The sequence below is a fragment of the Neltuma alba genome, unplaced genomic scaffold (assembly GCF_004799145.2).
Source record: "Neltuma alba isolate B1F8T4 unplaced genomic scaffold, ASM479914v2 tig00010346_pilon, whole genome shotgun sequence".
Classification (NCBI taxonomy): domain Eukaryota; kingdom Viridiplantae; phylum Streptophyta; class Magnoliopsida; order Fabales; family Fabaceae; genus Neltuma; species Neltuma alba.
In genome coordinates this window covers 1-17,758 of record NW_021635256.1, presented here as the reverse complement: position 1 = coordinate 17,758, position 17,758 = coordinate 1, and the positions used below count along the sequence as shown (strand labels likewise).

Below are 17,758 nucleotides of genomic sequence, written 5' to 3'. Positions count from 1 at the left end.
AACAGAGAAGCCAGGCACGTCACGCCTTTAATGAAGATAATAACTCCTAACCTTCTTGTTTACTTTTTGGAGGGCATTGAAAGGAAATAGCTTTCATGATGATCAGGTTCCTCTATATTTATATACAGTGGAAGAGATAATAATAACAATTTTTTACAAAGAAGTATTTTCACATTAAAGCTTTTAAGTTCTATTAGAATTTATTACTTCTGATCCTTAATATAAGATCTTGTTTGATTTTTATTTTGATCCTAGTTATAAAACTCCAATCCACTTTATCTATTATATTTATAAATTTTTTTTCTAAGACAATTCTTCTAATAATGGTAGTTCTAGGCAATAAACTTGATTAGCAAAGGATATTTTAAGAAAGACAACATCTATTTATTACAAATAACTAACTTAACTTATTTTCTTAATCTCTTTAAATTAATTAACTAGCTCTTATAATTAGGATCGGAGGTAGTATAATAAATTCAAAATCTATGATGAAAAGTGTCAAGAAAAATAAAACAACAATAAAAATACTTTGAATTCAAGAGAAATCATAATGTCTGTGTATTTTATGACTTGTTGTGAAGGATACTATATTCATGTTGATGATTTTATCATTTAATATTTTGCACGGAAATATCTTTTATTCGATGCCATTACATATAAATTTTCTTACAAGATTACTTCTGATTTTTTTTAAAGAAAAACATTTTCTTTTCAAAATACATTTTTTGTACTTTTTGGGCTGGTATAATTATTTTTATATGATATGTATTTTGAAAATAATCATGAGTCATTTTTACTCTTATACGGTTATACCCAAACAAAATTATATTTATCTAAAGATCACTTGTTTTAAAAAAAAAATTATAATACATCAACATTCTCACATTATTGTATATAATTACATGCATGTATGTTGCAAAACAAGTAGTCATATTATTTATAACTTATAAATAATAGATCATTGTATAGATTTTTTATTAATATATTATAATTAATATATTAATAAAACAACTTGCTTAGATTTTTTATTGTATAGATTTTTTATTATAATTAATAAAACAACTTGCTAAATATTTTACTACATAATTATTTACCAAACAAAGTGCAAAAATAAAAAAGCTTCAAGCGGGTCCATTATATATATAACAAAAAATAATACTACATATTATAATGTATGTAACAAAAATAATATATTGTCATTAATTTTAACAGTAATTTTAATAATAGAGTAGTTAATAACCAAAACATAAAATATCATGATTGTTCATATAAACTATTAAAAGTTAGGGAGATACCTGGAAAGTTTTATGTATTGTAGTAATCAATCCTCAAACAGCAGGAATTTTTCTGCATGTGAAAATTTGTGGTGATCTCTCATTATTGGTTGAAAACAGAGAAGCCAGGCACGTCACGCCTTTAATGAAGATAATAACTCCTAACCTTCTTGTTTACTTTTTGGAGGGCATTGAAAGGAAATAGCTTTCATGATGATCAGGTTCCTCTATATTTATATACAGTGGAAGAGATAATAATAACAATTTTTTACAAAGAAGTATTTTCACATTAAAGCTTTTAAGTTCTATTAGAATTTATTACTTCTGATCCTTAATATAAGATCTTGTTTGATTTTTATTTTGATCCTAGTTATAAAACTCCAATCCACTTTATCTATTATATTTATAAATTTTTTTTCTAAGACAATTCTTCTAATAATGGTAGTTCTAGGCAATAAACTTGATTAGCAAAGGATATTTTAAGAAAGACAACATCTATTTATTACAAATAACTAACTTAACTTATTTTCTTAATCTCTTTAAATTAATTAACTAGCTCTTATAATTAGGATCGGAGGTAGTATAATAAATTCAAAATCTATGATGAAAAGTGTCAAGAAAAATAAAACAACAATAAAAATACTTTGAATTCAAGAGAAATCATAATGTCTGTGTATTTTATGACTCGTTGTGAAGGATACTATATTCATGTTGATGATTTTATCATTTAATATTTTGCACGGAAATATCTTTTATTTGATGTCATTACATATAAATTTTCTTACAAGATTACTTCTGATTTTTGTTAAAGAAAAACATTTTCTTTTCAAAATACATTTTTTGTACTTTTTGGGCTGGTATAATTATTTTTATATGATATGTATTTTGAAAATAATCATGAGTCATTTTTACTCTTATACGGTTATAACCAAACAAAATTATATTTATCTAAAGATCACTTGTTTTTTAAAAAAAAAAATTATAATACATCAACATTCTCACATTATTGTACATAATTACATGCATGTATGTTGCAAAACAAGTAGTCATATTATTTATAACTTATAAATAATAGATCATTGTATAGATTTTTTATTAATATATTGAATCCTAAAATAAAAGTTTGATCAAAATTAATTAATAAAACAACTTGCTAAATATTATCCTACATAATTATTTACCAAACAAAGTGCAAAAATAAAAATGCTTCAAGCGGGTCCATTATATATGTAACAAAAATAATATATTGTCATTTATTTTTATCATAAAATGCTTAGTCAAAAGCATAAGATTGGTGGGTGTCAACTACTGGCAGGACCTAACAAAATGGAGAAAGGAATGGAGAGTAACACGACCGCACACTTTCCCGCCTTTTTATTTCTCCCCAAATTTAGCCTTCATTTTCAAATAACAAATAAAATGCTTTGCAAAAGTTGAAAACTTGGTAGAAAATTAAACAAATCAATACTGGGAATTTTTTTTTCTTTTCTAATTTTCAGTTTTTTTTCGGATTTTACATTCATGTCCGTTCTTGATGGGCCAAGCTACTTTAATTAGAATGTCCACCTAATTAAAATATATAAATTAAATTAAGATTTAATATAATTTAGAGGGAATAAAGAAATATTTCTTGAAATATGCTAAGGAAAAGTTTCTTAAAACATAGGAAATTACACCTTTTTAATATACGACGTGCTTCTCTTAATTATTCCACTGACTCCCCTTGTTTTCTCCCCTCTCTTCTTATCTATTTTCCCGACACCCTCTTAATGAATTTTTTTAATTAAAAAATACACATTATATGTTGTCGTTTTTTTTTTTGGTGAAAAATATGCTGTCTTATTTTTCACACGACTGGAATAGTTCCTCTATAGGTCGAAAGAAATTTAGAAAACCAGCCGTATTGCTTATAGCTAATTAATGAATTAAAGGAGCTTGTTTCAGGATTTACATATATATAAATAAAACACAGAAAATAATTAAATTATGATTAGTGAAAGTGACTTCATTATTTTTTAAGATTATGAGTATATATTAATAATTTTAGGTTATAAGTAGAATTAAATCTATAATTTTCTCTTTATAAATACTCGCCAGCCAAGCAGGGCTTTTGGCAATTTGCATGCAAGTTGGTAGGTAGTTGGGAGCAATCAAAACTTAGGGTTCCATACATCTCACCCCGTGACAACCCCCACAACCCCCACTTCTCTTGTTTGTCAATTTGCTAATTTTACTATTAGTTTTATTGTAAATAGTGTACATGACAATATCAATTTATAAATAGAATAACCAAATCTAAATCTGTGGAATAAAGTTGTGAAAATTGTTTTGACTTAAATGAGTTGAGATTACGAGTGAGATTGAGTTGGGTTACAAGAAAGCATTGATATAAAGATGTTATTTAAATACTACCTCTAGTACTTAATACAAAAGCTAATTTGATATTCAATTTGATTCTAAATATAATACTCCAATTTACTTTGTTCCTTATATTTATCTATTTTTTCCTAAAATAATCTTTGTGGTCGTTGCACACGTTAATACACATGATTAACAAAGATATTTTAAGGAAAACAACACATATTTATCATAAATAACTAGCTTAATTAAACTTATTAATCTACTCAAATTAGTTAATTAGAATTTTATATTAAGAACTGGGGGTAACAAAATTTTGGGGGGTGAGGGCTGCCCATGTTTCTGGGGCTAAAAATTAATTAAAAAAATGGAAATAACAAACAAAGGGGTGAAAAAGAGTAAAATGTGTGTGTGTGTGTGTGTGTGTGTGTGTGTGTGTGTGAAGCTTTCAAAGAAAATCTAGACCCTGTGACGTGAGTCGGAATGCTGCTGCCTAGCTAGCTTAGCCAAGTGTTTTGGCTATAAATTGGTGAGTTTGGGAGGGGGCAAAATCACGAGCGTTGAGCTTGGCGTACGTGTTTAGCCAGTTAGGGGGAGAAATAGAAAAGAGAAAGAGAGAAAATGGTGGTGAAGGTTTATGGAGCAGCAAAGGCAGCTTGCCCTCAAAGAGTCTTGGCTTGTCTCATAGAGAAGGGCGTCCACTTCGAGCTCATCCATGTTGATCTTGATCACGGAGAACACAAGTCTCCGGACTTTCTTCACCGCCAGGTTCCCACTTCTCTTCTGAAAACTTACACATGTTTTCTTGTAGTCTAATGAACGAACTCATACATATGTATATACTACCCCCGATATAAGATCTTATTTATAGGCTATAAATGATACTTTATAATTAGGACCTGAGGTAGTATGTGTCTTTTCTTATGGAGTTAATAAGATTTTGTGGCTGTACGTGTTGCAGCCCTTTGGACAAGTGCCGGTGGTGGAAGATGGCGATTTCAAGCTCTATGGTGAGCAACCATTATATATCTCTTTTGCATATTGTTTCATGTTTCGTATTTGTCCTTTTATTACTATTACTTAATTAACTATATGTTGCAAACTATTTTATTCAATAACGTCTGTGAATAATATAGTTTTCTTACTACCATTACATTATTCAAGAATTAACTAACTAAACTAACATTTTTTTAGTTTGCTATGGCGAGCAACCATTGTATTTCTTTTGCATGATGTTTCATGTTTCATATTGGTCCTTGTGTTGCTGTATACTACCTCCGTCCGTAATATAAGACATTATTTAATTTTTATTTTGATCATAAATATAAGACTTTAATGTATTTTGTTTTTCGTATTTATACATTTTTTTTCTAAGGTAATCCTTCTACTAATAGTAGTTTTAGCTAATATATTTGATTAGCAGGGATATTTTAAGAAAGATAACACCTATTTATTACAAATAACTAACCTAACTTATTTTCTTAATCTATTCAAATTAATCAACTATCTCTTATATTTAGGATAAGAGGTAGTATTAACTACATGTCTACATGTTGGCCTCTCACAAGAGAGCAAATTATTTTATTCAATAATGTCTGTGAATAATATAGTTTGCTTACTATTATATTATTCAAGAATTGACTAAACTAAACTAACATTTTTATTAATTTTAGTTGACACATTAGTGGCATGGGCTCTTGTCTGTTTTAAGAGATAATAGTTACGAGTTCAATTTTTAATTTTTTAGATTAAACAAATCAAGTCAAAAGAGATTAATTATGAAAGAGATACTATCGGCAAAGAATCTCTTGGGTCACAAAAAGGGGGGGACAACGAAAGTCCTTATCTGAAATGCCCACAAGTAAATATAATATATAATATCTCAATGTACTGTTACTAAAATTTATCACTTTTAAAGAGGATTTTCATTAATAAGAGTATTTTTTTTGGTGAACAGAGTAATTTTAATGTAAATGGTTAAATGAGTATTTTAGGCAAACTAACACATTTTTTTTTACAAATAACTAACTTAACTTATTTTTTAATATATGTGAATTAGTCATATATCTCTTACATTTAGAGTTAGATAGAGTAATTAAGAAACCAGCTTTCATAAACTATGTTATACATTTTTCTATGATGTATAGATTAATGCTAGTTTAATTTTCAAGGATTACTTCTAAACCTAATTAACATTGTACGAAGCAAGTAGAGTAAAAAGGAATGGGAAAAAAAGAAGAAGACAAACAACTCAATGTTATGAATAGAAAATATCTTCTAGACATGTGAACGAAATAAACAATAAAACTAGTAATTATATTAAGCAATTGTATTGGTAACTAGAATATGCTAAAAACTGTAAATTTCTATCTGCACAAAATTCGTATCTGACTTTTCCCTCCGTCTTAAAACGGTTATATGCTGTTGTATGCTTTACTCATGAATAGAACGTTTACCAAATTTCTTTAGTACTATACTTACCTTTTTTGTTTTGCTTATTCTTCAGTATTTGCATGTGACTTGTGTTTTGGGACGTACCTTCATTGTCCTTATTAATTCCAAGGAAAAAAAACATATCCTTTTATGGTAAAAATATAAATATTTGTCGTTAGTGGAATTACCATTATGAATTGTAACAAGGTGCTTAAATATCCCTAAAATATTTATGAATGAGCAACTAGCACCTGAAATTTTTTTTTTTACTCTTATATGGCTGGAAAGTTTATTTTCATAGTAAAAATACTCTTATCATTATTCACTGTTAAGTTTGACCAATAAATTATACAATTTAACTGATATCTTTAGCGGTCAAATTTAACGGTAGATAATGGTTCAAGAAGATATGTTACGAAATAAAACTTTCGAGGTATATAGCCAAAAAAAAACTTCCAGATACCAGATGCTTCTTTGTAGATGCTTTTAGGGTATTTAAATATCTTATCCTTGTGAATTTGCTTTCTGACAAGAAACTGTTTCCATATACTTATTCAAGTCTCACCTTCATCAAATTTAATCAAGTCTACTATACATAATAGTGTATTTATATCTATTATTTAAGAGGAAATAACAGAAGAAATACATGTTGAATTTCAAAATGATAAATAGGTGAGTTTGATTATATTTTGACCTGCAAAAATCATTACAAAAATAGTCAAAACCGTTACAAGAATAGTCATGAGCTATTTATCTTTTTAAAATTTAAGGCTTTTTTTTTTTGTCATTTTTCTATTTTCTAACCATCTTTTGATTTATCTCACAGTTGAAGATGTCATGACTGATAAATGAGAATTTACATGTTAAAAATATTTTTAACTTTTTTCCTTCTCTTTTTGGGAGTTTAAACCATAATTACTAGTGACAAATAGATGAGTTACGTGCAGTGATGAGGACCGCCAAAAATAGAACTTTATGTCGGAATATATATTTTCTTTCCTTATTGTGGCCTGATATGTCGACATCTTTTTAATTTACTTTGTTTTCTTTCCTGAGGTATATGTCTCCGACCAAATCCCATATATGTCGTACTGTGTCCTTAGCCATGGAAAATTCCATGAGGCTGAGATCTCAAACAAGAAAAATGATTACTAACAGCTGAAATTTATTTAAAATTTGTCATTATAAGATACTCAATTGTTATGGGTTTTTTTGTGTGTGAATATATTCATTCTTTGAGACCTTATTACAATTCTGCCAAATTTCATTGGTGTGACTGTGTGAAGTGTATTTATATATTTTCTGTTGAAATGGAATTTAAAAAAAACAAAGAAAGGAAAGAGAAGACGCAATGAATAAATATTCATACTGCTTGGCATCATACCACTTCTTGAGGGTGTTTAGATGAATGAAAAATATTTTTTCGTAAATCGAGACAAATTTATTTATATATTTATTTTATATGCTGTAAAAATATTTTTAAAACCATAATTTTATTTTTATCCAAACACCTCCTTCATACACTGTAAAAGTACTTTTAAAATTATTATTTTGTTTACATCCAAAAACACCCCTTGGTCTTACACGGAGACAAGATCCATTCAAGTCTCTGAATATAGAGCTGAGACGATTCTAGAGCAATCAATATCTCTCTGACGTCGTTTTGAATGTTGCTTGTGCGTGCAGAATCGAGGGCAATCATCAGGTACTACGCAGCCAAGTACGGCGACCGTGGTCCCAACCTGCTAGGGCAAAGCTTGGAGGAGAGAGCCATGGTGGACCAGTGGCTTGAAGTGGAAGCTCACAACTTCAACGACCTGTGCTTCAACCTGGTTCTGCAACTAGTGATCCTGCCCAGAATGGGTCAGCCCGGAGACTTGGCCTTGGCTCACAGCTGCGAGCAGAAGCTGGAGAAGGTGATGGACGTGTACGAGAAGCGGCTGGGCGAGAGCGCCTACCTCGCCGGCGACACCTTCACGCTCGCCGATCTCAGCCACCTTCCGGGCATAAGGTATCTGATAGAGGAGGCCAAGATGGGCCATTTGATCAGAGAGAGGAAGAACGTGAATGCGTGGTGGGATCGTATTTCTGGCCGACCTGCCTGGAAGAAGCTCATGGATTTGGTTCGTTGATTCATGTATCCGCAGGCACATCGACATGATTGTGTCTCTATTGTGTGTGTCTGTGTCTGTGTGTCTCTATTGTGTGTACAACAGTGCAGGTTTATAGATGAGTTGGATAGAGAGAAAATGAGAGTATTTGGATGACAAAAAAGGTAATTAAAGAGGAACTTTTATAATTAATACAAAAATATATATAATTATTTTTCACATCTTCAAAGTGTGGCTTATGAAAAAGACCAGGCCGGACGTATTCAAAAAATTGTAACGAACTTGAAACATGGAGCGCGTGGGCTCGCGATACATTATAGCATTGTGCTTTTGGGCTCATATCATCAGATGTTTTCAGTTGTTATTTATTCAAAGAAGCTTTTGTTGGCCCTGGGAACATAAGAAGACCCAAATAAAAGTTTTCGTAACCTTTTTGTTCCCCAGCCAGCTTTCGTCTGCTCAAATTTAAATAAGATAGATATTATTAAGAGAAATGTAATCATTTTATTCCTGTAATTTTGCATCAATTATAATTCCTAAACGTTAATTTGCTATAACTCAATTTTCATAGTTTTTGTTGGCAAAAAAGAAAATCTCAGTTTTTATTTGGTTGGAACTCAATTTTTCAACTTTAGCTCAGTACGATTTTGGGTGGCCGGTCTTAGTACAATTTAGTACCTATAATTTAATCATATAAAATATTAGTTTCTAAGCTTAAAAAAAACCTTTACCCCTCATAATTTTGTAGGGAAAATTAATTTGCATGTCTCTATAATTTCATCTGATTATTTATATAGTCTTTGTCGTTTCTTTGTTTTATTAATTTTTAACAAAGTATAGTTTCATTTGATTTTTAATAACGTGCCGAGAGTCTTGTTTTTTTAAATTTTTCTTAAATGGACTAATAAATTTTAAGAACAAAACCTATATATCCAATTCACTAGGTCCAGTCCTCCCAATTTTCCAATAAGCATGCATGAACCACCTGGATTCATGAACACCTCGCCTCTTCACGCCCTCCGTTGATATCACCATAGCCAAGATAAAACTACTGTCACATTAATTTGCTCACGGTATTTTTTTTAAGTACGTCTAGCACCTTAATATATTTTTGATACACCTAACACTTAAAAGGTAATTTTTTTTTAAGTGTATTAAATACCCTAAAATATTTTTTTTTGGGAACCAAGACAAAAAAAAATTATTTCAAGTTTTGGATACACTACAAGATACTTTAAGATACTAGATGCATTTAAAAGGATACTTTGAAATACTGAATGCACGGTAAGATCCAACCACTATGAACCATCCTATTTACCTCCAATGAAGCCAAAAGGGCGAGAAAGGCCATAGAAAAACCTTACAAACTACTATTATTAGCTACAAAATGAGGATAATGAATTACAAGCTGTTGATACAATATCATATACAGATTATGCATCTTTTTTCCCCTGCAGATTCTATTCTCAGTCCAGTTTTGTACAGAACTGTGTGAAAGAGTAGGACCTCTATGTCTTTCTTGAAGGAGACAACTTTCTTGAAGAAGGAGGCATCATAGATCTCGCATAGGCAATGGGAAGAAAAAGTAATTTCTTGGCCTTGCTTACATATGCTCTCTTTGAGAAATTGTCATAATCATTAGCTTCAATCTCGTCTAATATCTGGCGATACAACAACAAGGACGCCCATACCTGCAACACCCCAGTAATACTCATTTTGCGTTCACAACTTGAAATGCTAATCAAGGTAATATAACCAACATCCTCATTCATATCCACCAAATAAGCATTTTGAGTTGAACACATTCTAAAGCTAAATAAATGTAACAGCGAATGTTAACTGTGTATGGATTCAGCACATTGAGATGGCTAGATGCAAATGTAAAGTTAGTGAATCGGATCCAATACCATCATGCGCACGTGTGGAGTGCAGGAGGTACAAAAGTTTGTGATTGTGAACCTACCCTAAAAACTAGCTGTTGAGGTGAGAGAATCAACATACTTAAATACCTAAGCATTCTATACTACTCAATGTAGGGCTTGATAACACATACCGGCAAGTCTTAATCAGACTGTGAATTTGGTGAGCCTACTAGATCATGTTTAAAAGGTATTGAGACTCTTTCATTAGAACCAACTCTTATTGGTAAATTTGAACACCCTTTCTACTAAATTTTAGTTTTGACGTGTTCCTTGTGTCTATTTATGATTCAGTTTCTGTAATATTGAAATTTGCCTGTGTTACGGGGGGCTAGAGGTTGTTGACACGGCCCCACACATGTCAAGGGGAAAACCTAACAAAACTACTAACAGCCAACAAGCTCTTAAGAGGAAAAGTGAAGGCTTGAAAAGTTGTTCAACCCCACTGAATTGAACTATACATATGACAAGTCATGGTTGGGATAATGACAAATCTGAAAAAAATTAAGTTAACCAAAATTGCCACACTCATTGATTTGTATATTGACACAAAAATACAGGTAAGGAAAGCTACTTGCACCACTTAAAAAGTGGCTTTATCTGAATTTAGGTCAGGCTAGATGAGAACTTCTGGTTGCGTAAAAGAACTTTTTACAAGCACAGCCAATAACTTTACTTGATACTGACAATAAAGTTTCGCCTATATCTTACATTACAATTAAAAATAAACAGAAAAGACAGTCGGTCAACGCTGAACAATGATTGACCCAACACAGCCAATGTGCACATGCTGGCATTTTGTCCTTATAACAAACAAGTCAAATATCTTATTCTTTCTTTCTTTTTCATTTTTTGAGGTAAATTATATTTTTGTGCTCGTCACAATCAAGGCACAGATATGAGATATTCCATAATGATAAAAGCTTTGGACGTCTTACCGGCCATCTGCTGGCTTCATTAAGCTCTGTGACTCCCTTCTCAGCCTCATCAAAAAACATCCTTGCCCTTTTAATTTGGCTCTTCATGAAGTTTCTCCATTTGTCAGTCACCTTCCCTGCAAATATGTCATCATCTGATAGCCCTGCCTGAGCCAACTCATCCTGCGGTAGATATACTCTCCCTCTCTTGGCACTGCCAAAGAACTTTTTTATGAGAAGGGGAAGACTAACAAGAAGCGCAGGAAATTCTAGAAAATTATTTTGGAAAAGCGAAGTATGATCTATTGAAGACATAGAACCCCAAATATCAGTCCCTTTTCTTCCCTTCATTTTTTCCCTATGTTTTCTCTTCTCTTACCAATCAGGCGAGGCATAAACAAGAATTAAAGAACCTCAACAAATCATACGGAACCTAATGGAAGTTTATGGAGCAAAGAACATATAAAATCTCACTTGTATAGTGACATATCACATAGAGAGTTTAGATCATTTGACAGAAACTAGGTGTCTTAAAACATAATTAGTTCACAAAACTTGCACGCTATATCAAAAAAGATTGCCTATTTACATCTTATTCTATTGCAAGAATTCACAACCTGTCTTGTAGGACTTGCTAAGGACATATGTAAATCATTATTATCTGGAATCATGTTTATCTATAATTATGTCACTTTGGCGCAGAGGCAATACCACAAAAGGTCTAATAGAACACTTTGTGGTCAAGAGAAAGATTTACACAACAATGCTTATACGAACTTATAAAAGAAATAAACATACAGACACTTTCAACTTACTCCTCTCCAACATCTCTGAGTATGTTAGTTAGCTGGTTTGCAATTCCTAGGGCCAAGGCAGCATTATATACACTCTCTGTTGTAGCTTGTGACTCTGGTGAATTCCCATGACTGGAACACTCATTAAACCAACTGTCCCGGCAACATAATAACAGTAAAGATAAAGTTCATCGAAATTTTTGTATCTGGACTTCCTAAGGTCCATTCTCATTCCTTCGATCATATCTTTAAACGGCTGCATAAACAAGAACAAAAGATATTGAGATATGGATTCTCTCATAAATTTTTTGGCAAATTGAATTTGCTCACATTAAAAGTGCACAAAATGGGACCTAAATTTTGATAATCATGAATTGAACTTAAGATTCGAATAGGTCAGTTTTTTCAGGGTAATAGAAGTGTGGAATTTCATGGCAGCCAGGAAAATTAAAAGGAAATGTAATGTGTTACTGATTGCAGATTTGCCTTCTGCAAACCACAGTAACATGTAAATCCAAGCAATGTCAGAGAAATCTATTGAAGATACTGATGATTTTCTTCTATTTTAGAAATCTAAGATTGTTCAATGAAGAGAAATTTTTAATTGAAGAGAACAGTATCATACGATTGTCGTGTATGACAAGAAAGCCATTAAGATGATACAGTTAAAAGATCTTTATTTTAATCCTTGTTACGCTTAAATACAAAAAAGCAAGATGATAGACCTCATAAATATATAATTCCAACTAGGATCTCACTTAGTCTTCATCCAACTTCTGAAACTGATCCCTACCTGAATATCAACAGGAAATTTGGCAACTGTATCTGCTAGAGCAGCATCAAGCATATCAAATGGACGACCTTGGAAAAGATCATCCAACCTTGACTCCCACCTATCTAAAGCAGTTGGCGTTATATGTGAAGCATTAGGGCCATCAACAAGTTCATCTGTTCTCCTACACCACACTGTAAATACAAGGAACCACATAAGAGACCGCCAAGCTGATCATTTTTGATACAGGATAAGCCTTGTATGAGTAACTGACAAATAGGGCAAGATAAAGCAAAAAGCTCCTTCACTTATGAAGTAATGGCAACAAGCCTGACCACTTGATTAACTCACCCTTCCCACTTTAAAGGAAAATGGCAAAAATACATCGCTCTATTATGTTGAGGGATCAATTTTATTCATCATGTACAAAAAGCACATCCACTGTCATTCAGACAGAGAACTTTTAATAGCGAATATATATTGCTAATAAAGTTGAGAAAGATGCTTGATCCAAATATATTATATGGATTTCAGGACCAGTAAGGTCTCAATTCCTTGTCAAAATGAAATGGATTGAGAAGAATGAGAATAATTCAACTGTTGGTCAATATTACTCACCATATATAGCCCAAATAGCCCTTCGCCTTTCAGGGGTCATTAACTGAGTTCCTGGAAGGCCAAAACAACCAATTTCAATCGGATTCAAACCATGATCCAAACCCGAATTAAACTACAAGTAAAATTCCTCACTTGAAGGAAATAAGAGAAAGCTAACCCAAGTAAAACGTTTTGGCATATTCTGCACAAACTTCTCCACAACGATCATAAGCTTCGCTCAACAAACCCAAATTCCCCGGCAGAGGAATATCTGTTTCACATCAAGGTCCCCAACAGATCCTAGCTTCCTCTTAACCAGGGAAGCCTGCTTAAGCACCACCTCATAGACCTTCTGCTCTGATGAAACAGCCATTTCTCCCGCTGGGTTGCTAGCACGTTTGATAGCAAAGGTAAATTGCTAGCACTCTCTAGGCCAGTATGGCCAACGCATGAATACTTCAAATTTGTACTCAAAGAGCAAAGTCTCCGCCTCCTCTCCTATCCTTCTTTGCTCTGATCGAACTTGAACAACGCGGGATAAACTTGGAAGAATCAAACAGCTTCCCGTCTCGAAATGAATCAAGGAATCCAGAGCAATTGGAGACCTCTAAGCTAGGGGAGACAACCCATAGTGATGTCACAGGCATGACTGTACACTATATTATAGCTACCCGATCGATAAATAAAACTCTTCCTTCGTTACCCTCTACTTTTAAACGAGTGAACAGCCAATCAAAAGAAGCAACAAGCCGTATTCAATAGAAATCTTGGGAACTACTGTAACCGCAACTGAAAAAGATGCACCACGAATGCTTATCTGTAGTTGAACCAAAACCAGGATGAAAATTCAGTATAAAAAGAACTTCAGCTAGAATAAACAAGAACAACCATTCCATTAACTACAGCAACAACTCACATAATGGGATCCAAATCATGAAGAAATCGCAGTCATCAGTCAGAGCAAGAAAGGATAAAACAACTGCTTATCAGCATCATTATTTTATTTTTATTGTTACGGGTTTCTCGTGTTCATACTTCAGCACTAGAGCTGAATATTAAATTCAGAAGTTCGTTACACTCATCCAATGAAATCCAAAAAGCCACACGGAAATCCAACCACTCAGAAAAATATGAATTTCATGAGAAGAACGGGAAAAAAAAATGCACACCTGTTGGGTATTGCGCTTCTTAGAACCACTCACAGGAGCTTTCCATTAATTAAACAAAACTAAGTAGGGAGACATCAACATCATGGAGAGCAAACTAACAACGGCCACTAAGCATTCTAGGCTTCACAATCTGACCCACCAAATACTCTCCACTCTTGCCAAAACCTTCTTCCCCCCCCCCCAAAAAACCATTTTAGTGTTCCTTTCTTTTCTTGCTCCCCTTTTCTTCTTGTTCTTCTTCCTCCTCCTTTTTTCCCCCCTCTTATTTTCTATATTGAAAATGAAAATGTCCCTTTTCTGTCCCGAACTGTCTGTAATATTCTCTTTGTACTGTGGTGTCTTTTCTCTCCACTTCCTCTTTCCTGTGGGATTTGAGGCCTTCGTCTTCCCTCAGTCGTCTGGTTCTGGGTTTTACACGCCTATTAGAAGGCTAGCTAGAGTTTGGAGCTAGTGCGTGTACCATGACCCTCCACGTCCCTGCCTTAGCCCCGACCCGACCCGCGTATTGTGAATGGATCGGTTAGCTTGAGCATGGAGCTCGACCCGAATCATTCTAAGGAATTTGAATATCTGTCGTTTTTCTTGCTATTTTTTCTTAAACAAATTGCCACGAGGATATTAATGGGCAAGTCAAATAATATATTTTTTGGGTAAACGAGAACAGTAATAATTTAGCAGCATATAAGGAAACGTGATAAATAATCTCCATAAATCAATTAGAAGCCGATTTGTGCAAATAATAGCAAAAAAGATCCATTCTTTTAATGAATTACTTTCATTTAAAACATTTTTAAAAATAGGTTAAAGTATACTTTTAGTCTTTTAACTTTACACAAATTTTATTATGGTCCTTTAACTTTAAAAGTAAACTTTTAGTCTTCTTAATCCTAAAACTGTTAACAAAAAATGATGATATTAAACTCTTGATAAAACATTATTAAATGCTGACATATTACGTTTAATATTCAAAACAACTATTGTTATAAAAAAATTATTATTTAAGACTAATAATTTTAGAACTAAAAGACTAAAAGTATACTTTTAAAAATTAGGGGATCAAAATGAAATCCTGTGTGAAGCTAAAAGACTAAAAATATACTTTAACTTTAAAAATAACTCAATGCATGCGTTAAAAAACATAACATTTATAACAATTTTGAAAATTTATGCACTATATTATTCTAAAATTTTCTTTATGGGCGGATGGTTTTGGAAAATAGTTTCCGGTTGAGGACGCACGATAATCTTTTTCATTTATAATAGAAAGGATTGAAGTTTAAATTTTTTTTTTAAAAAGAAAATTAGATCAAGTTGCTTAGTTGCGTACGTTGATCTTACTCCGACACGAGAAAACAAATCGACCCGATCCGAAATTGGCGGCAGGTTGTAAGAAAAGGGAAATCCAACAAGGACAACCACGTGGCGAATCATCCAATCAACGAAAGATAACGTTATCAAAAAACCTCAATCCCCAAAAGAGAAGAAAAAGAGCAAGCGGAGAAAGTAACTTTAATTTAAGCCGGTTCGTGGGTCCAGACACGTGGCACGCCATGTGTGGTCCATCAAGGTGATACTCCGATGCTCATGGGCCGCCGATTGGGCTGGTCGTGGGACCCACCGGAGAAATGCTGGGGGGTTGGGGGCAGAGCGAAATGCAGGAACAGAGGATTTTGGCTGTGGTGGGCGGTGGGTCCCCACGGACCCTTTGTCGGTTTGTATGGTAACCGGCAAGTGCGAAATGACCCACACGTTCCTCTTCGCCGGTTAGTTGGGCCGGATAACTTGCCACGTAGCCATGTGCACTTTGTGTGGACCTGGTTCCGTGAGATTATTTATTTATTTAATTTACTTCCTCCTATCTTTAATATAAGATTTATTTTATAATATATTTTATATTATAAAATAAATCTTACATTTAAGATCGAAGGAGTATCATATTTCATTTAAATACTATGGTTAGAGGCAAATTACACTTTTAGAATTTGTTTTCCATCAGGATCAAATTCGTCTAGAATTAGGCTGTTTAATCCGAACTTTTGATTAATAATATCAAAATATCATTAACTTTGTATAAAATCTAATAATAATACAAATATTTGGAGGTTGGCCACGAGAAAATGAGAAAAATATTTGTAATAGTTATTTATATTCTCCCCCATTTTTTTACGTTGGCCAAAAATTATTTTTTTACTAAGTAACCCTACTCAGCACCTTTTTTTTTTTAATTTTAATGAATGAATAAAAGTCGTTACTTCGTTAAAGAATTAAGTGGAGAACCATCAAAAAATATATATCATAAATTTTTATTTTTTTGATTTTTAATTGCAAATAAACACCCAGGCTTCTTCTTCTTTTTTTTAAGTCCATGTGAATTAGGTAAAAAGTTCACGTATTTAAGATAAAAGGAAGTATTTGGCAAGATTTAAGGAACGCAGTTATTTAGTTAGTGGTATTAAATTTGTGACCCATTTAATTAGGACTGGTTTGGAAATAACAAAAAAAAAAAAATATACTTTTCCAAATTTGCCTCTCATTTATAGCTAAAAGGGCTTTCATGCATTTAAAAATACTTATTGCTGAGAGTTTTGAGATTAAGAAAGTGTATGTAACATGAAATAAATTTTTCTTCCATCTTAAAAGGATTAAGGCCCAATTTTGCCTTAAAAGTTTTATTGTAAAAACTGCGAGTACCCAAAAAATTTTTGCAGCTTCAATGTCATCTCCAAAGTGTAAAAGCAAGAGTTGGTACCGATTAAGTGAGGTTTCGAGTTCGAGTGTCAGCATATGCAAAAATTTCTATTGGGAGACTCACCTACCATAGCTAGGTGAACGACGTGGGTCGAATCCAGATGTAATAGGAGTAAAGTTTCGGTAAATTGGGTGGACAAAAAAAAAAAAGAAGTAAAAGTAATGGCACCCCCCATACTAAAAATAGCCAATGAATGTTTGTTTTGTCGAATCTCATGCCGTGTATGGTTTTACATGGGCATGACTATGCTTTTTTTCCCCCTATTATTTTCACCCTAAAATTTTTCATAAAAAGAAGAATATTGCCGTGAAAGTATTGAAAAAAGGAGTAATGTGCCCAAATTGAAATAGCGAAATGAAAAAAGAACCCCCAAAAAAAAAACATGAACATGAAAAAGGCGCAGAGTAAAAGTACAGAGTGGAGATCATCAATGCCTCATCCTGCCCTTAATATTGCCTAATCCCTTTTCCTCTCAGCATGACTACAGATAAGATGAATTTGTCAATGTCAACATAAATCTCTAACTCTACACAAAACAAGTTTGAAATTATAAATTTTTACATAAGAAATTTCAACAAAATGTATTGTTATTTATAAATCTAGTATTGTCAACACCTGTTAAAGTGTGTTGTTACCCACCTAATTTAATACTTCTCCGGTCTTTA

At 32.6% G+C, this 17,758-nt stretch overlaps 1 protein-coding gene and 1 pseudogene across 1 annotated transcript; one reads left to right on the top strand and one right to left on the bottom strand.

Annotated features, from left to right (window-relative positions):
* The first annotated feature begins 4,225 nt into the window (after positions 1-4,225).
* LOC114755899 (glutathione S-transferase F11-like) lies at positions 4,226-8,272 on the top strand. The gene is made up of 3 exons (XM_028944796.1): positions 4,226-4,400; positions 4,594-4,642; positions 7,752-8,272. The coding sequence occupies exons 1-3, from the start codon at positions 4,254-4,256 to the stop codon at positions 8,195-8,197; spliced, it is 642 nt and encodes a 213-aa protein (XP_028800629.1). The 5' UTR covers positions 4,226-4,253; the 3' UTR covers positions 8,198-8,272.
* Positions 8,273-9,521: 1,249 nt separating this feature from the next.
* On the bottom strand, positions 9,522-14,535 carry LOC114755894 (phytoene synthase 2, chloroplastic-like; annotated as a pseudogene).
* Positions 14,536-17,758: the final 3,223 nt, after the last annotated feature.

What these genes read in the sequence shown, in the direction of transcription:
- LOC114755899 (XM_028944796.1), top strand. Translation starts at nt 4,254, where the DNA reads ATGGTGGTGAAGGTTTATGGAGCAGCAAAGGCAGCTTGCCCTCAAAGA. An exon ending in CGGACTTTCTTCACCGCCAG is followed by an intron (nt 4,401 to 4,593) that starts GTTCCCACTTCT and finishes TACGTGTTGCAG; the next exon opens with CCCTTTGGACAAGTGCCGGT. An exon ending in TGGCGATTTCAAGCTCTATG is followed by an intron (nt 4,643 to 7,751) that starts GTGAGCAACCAT and finishes TTGTGCGTGCAG; the next exon opens with AATCGAGGGCAATCATCAGG.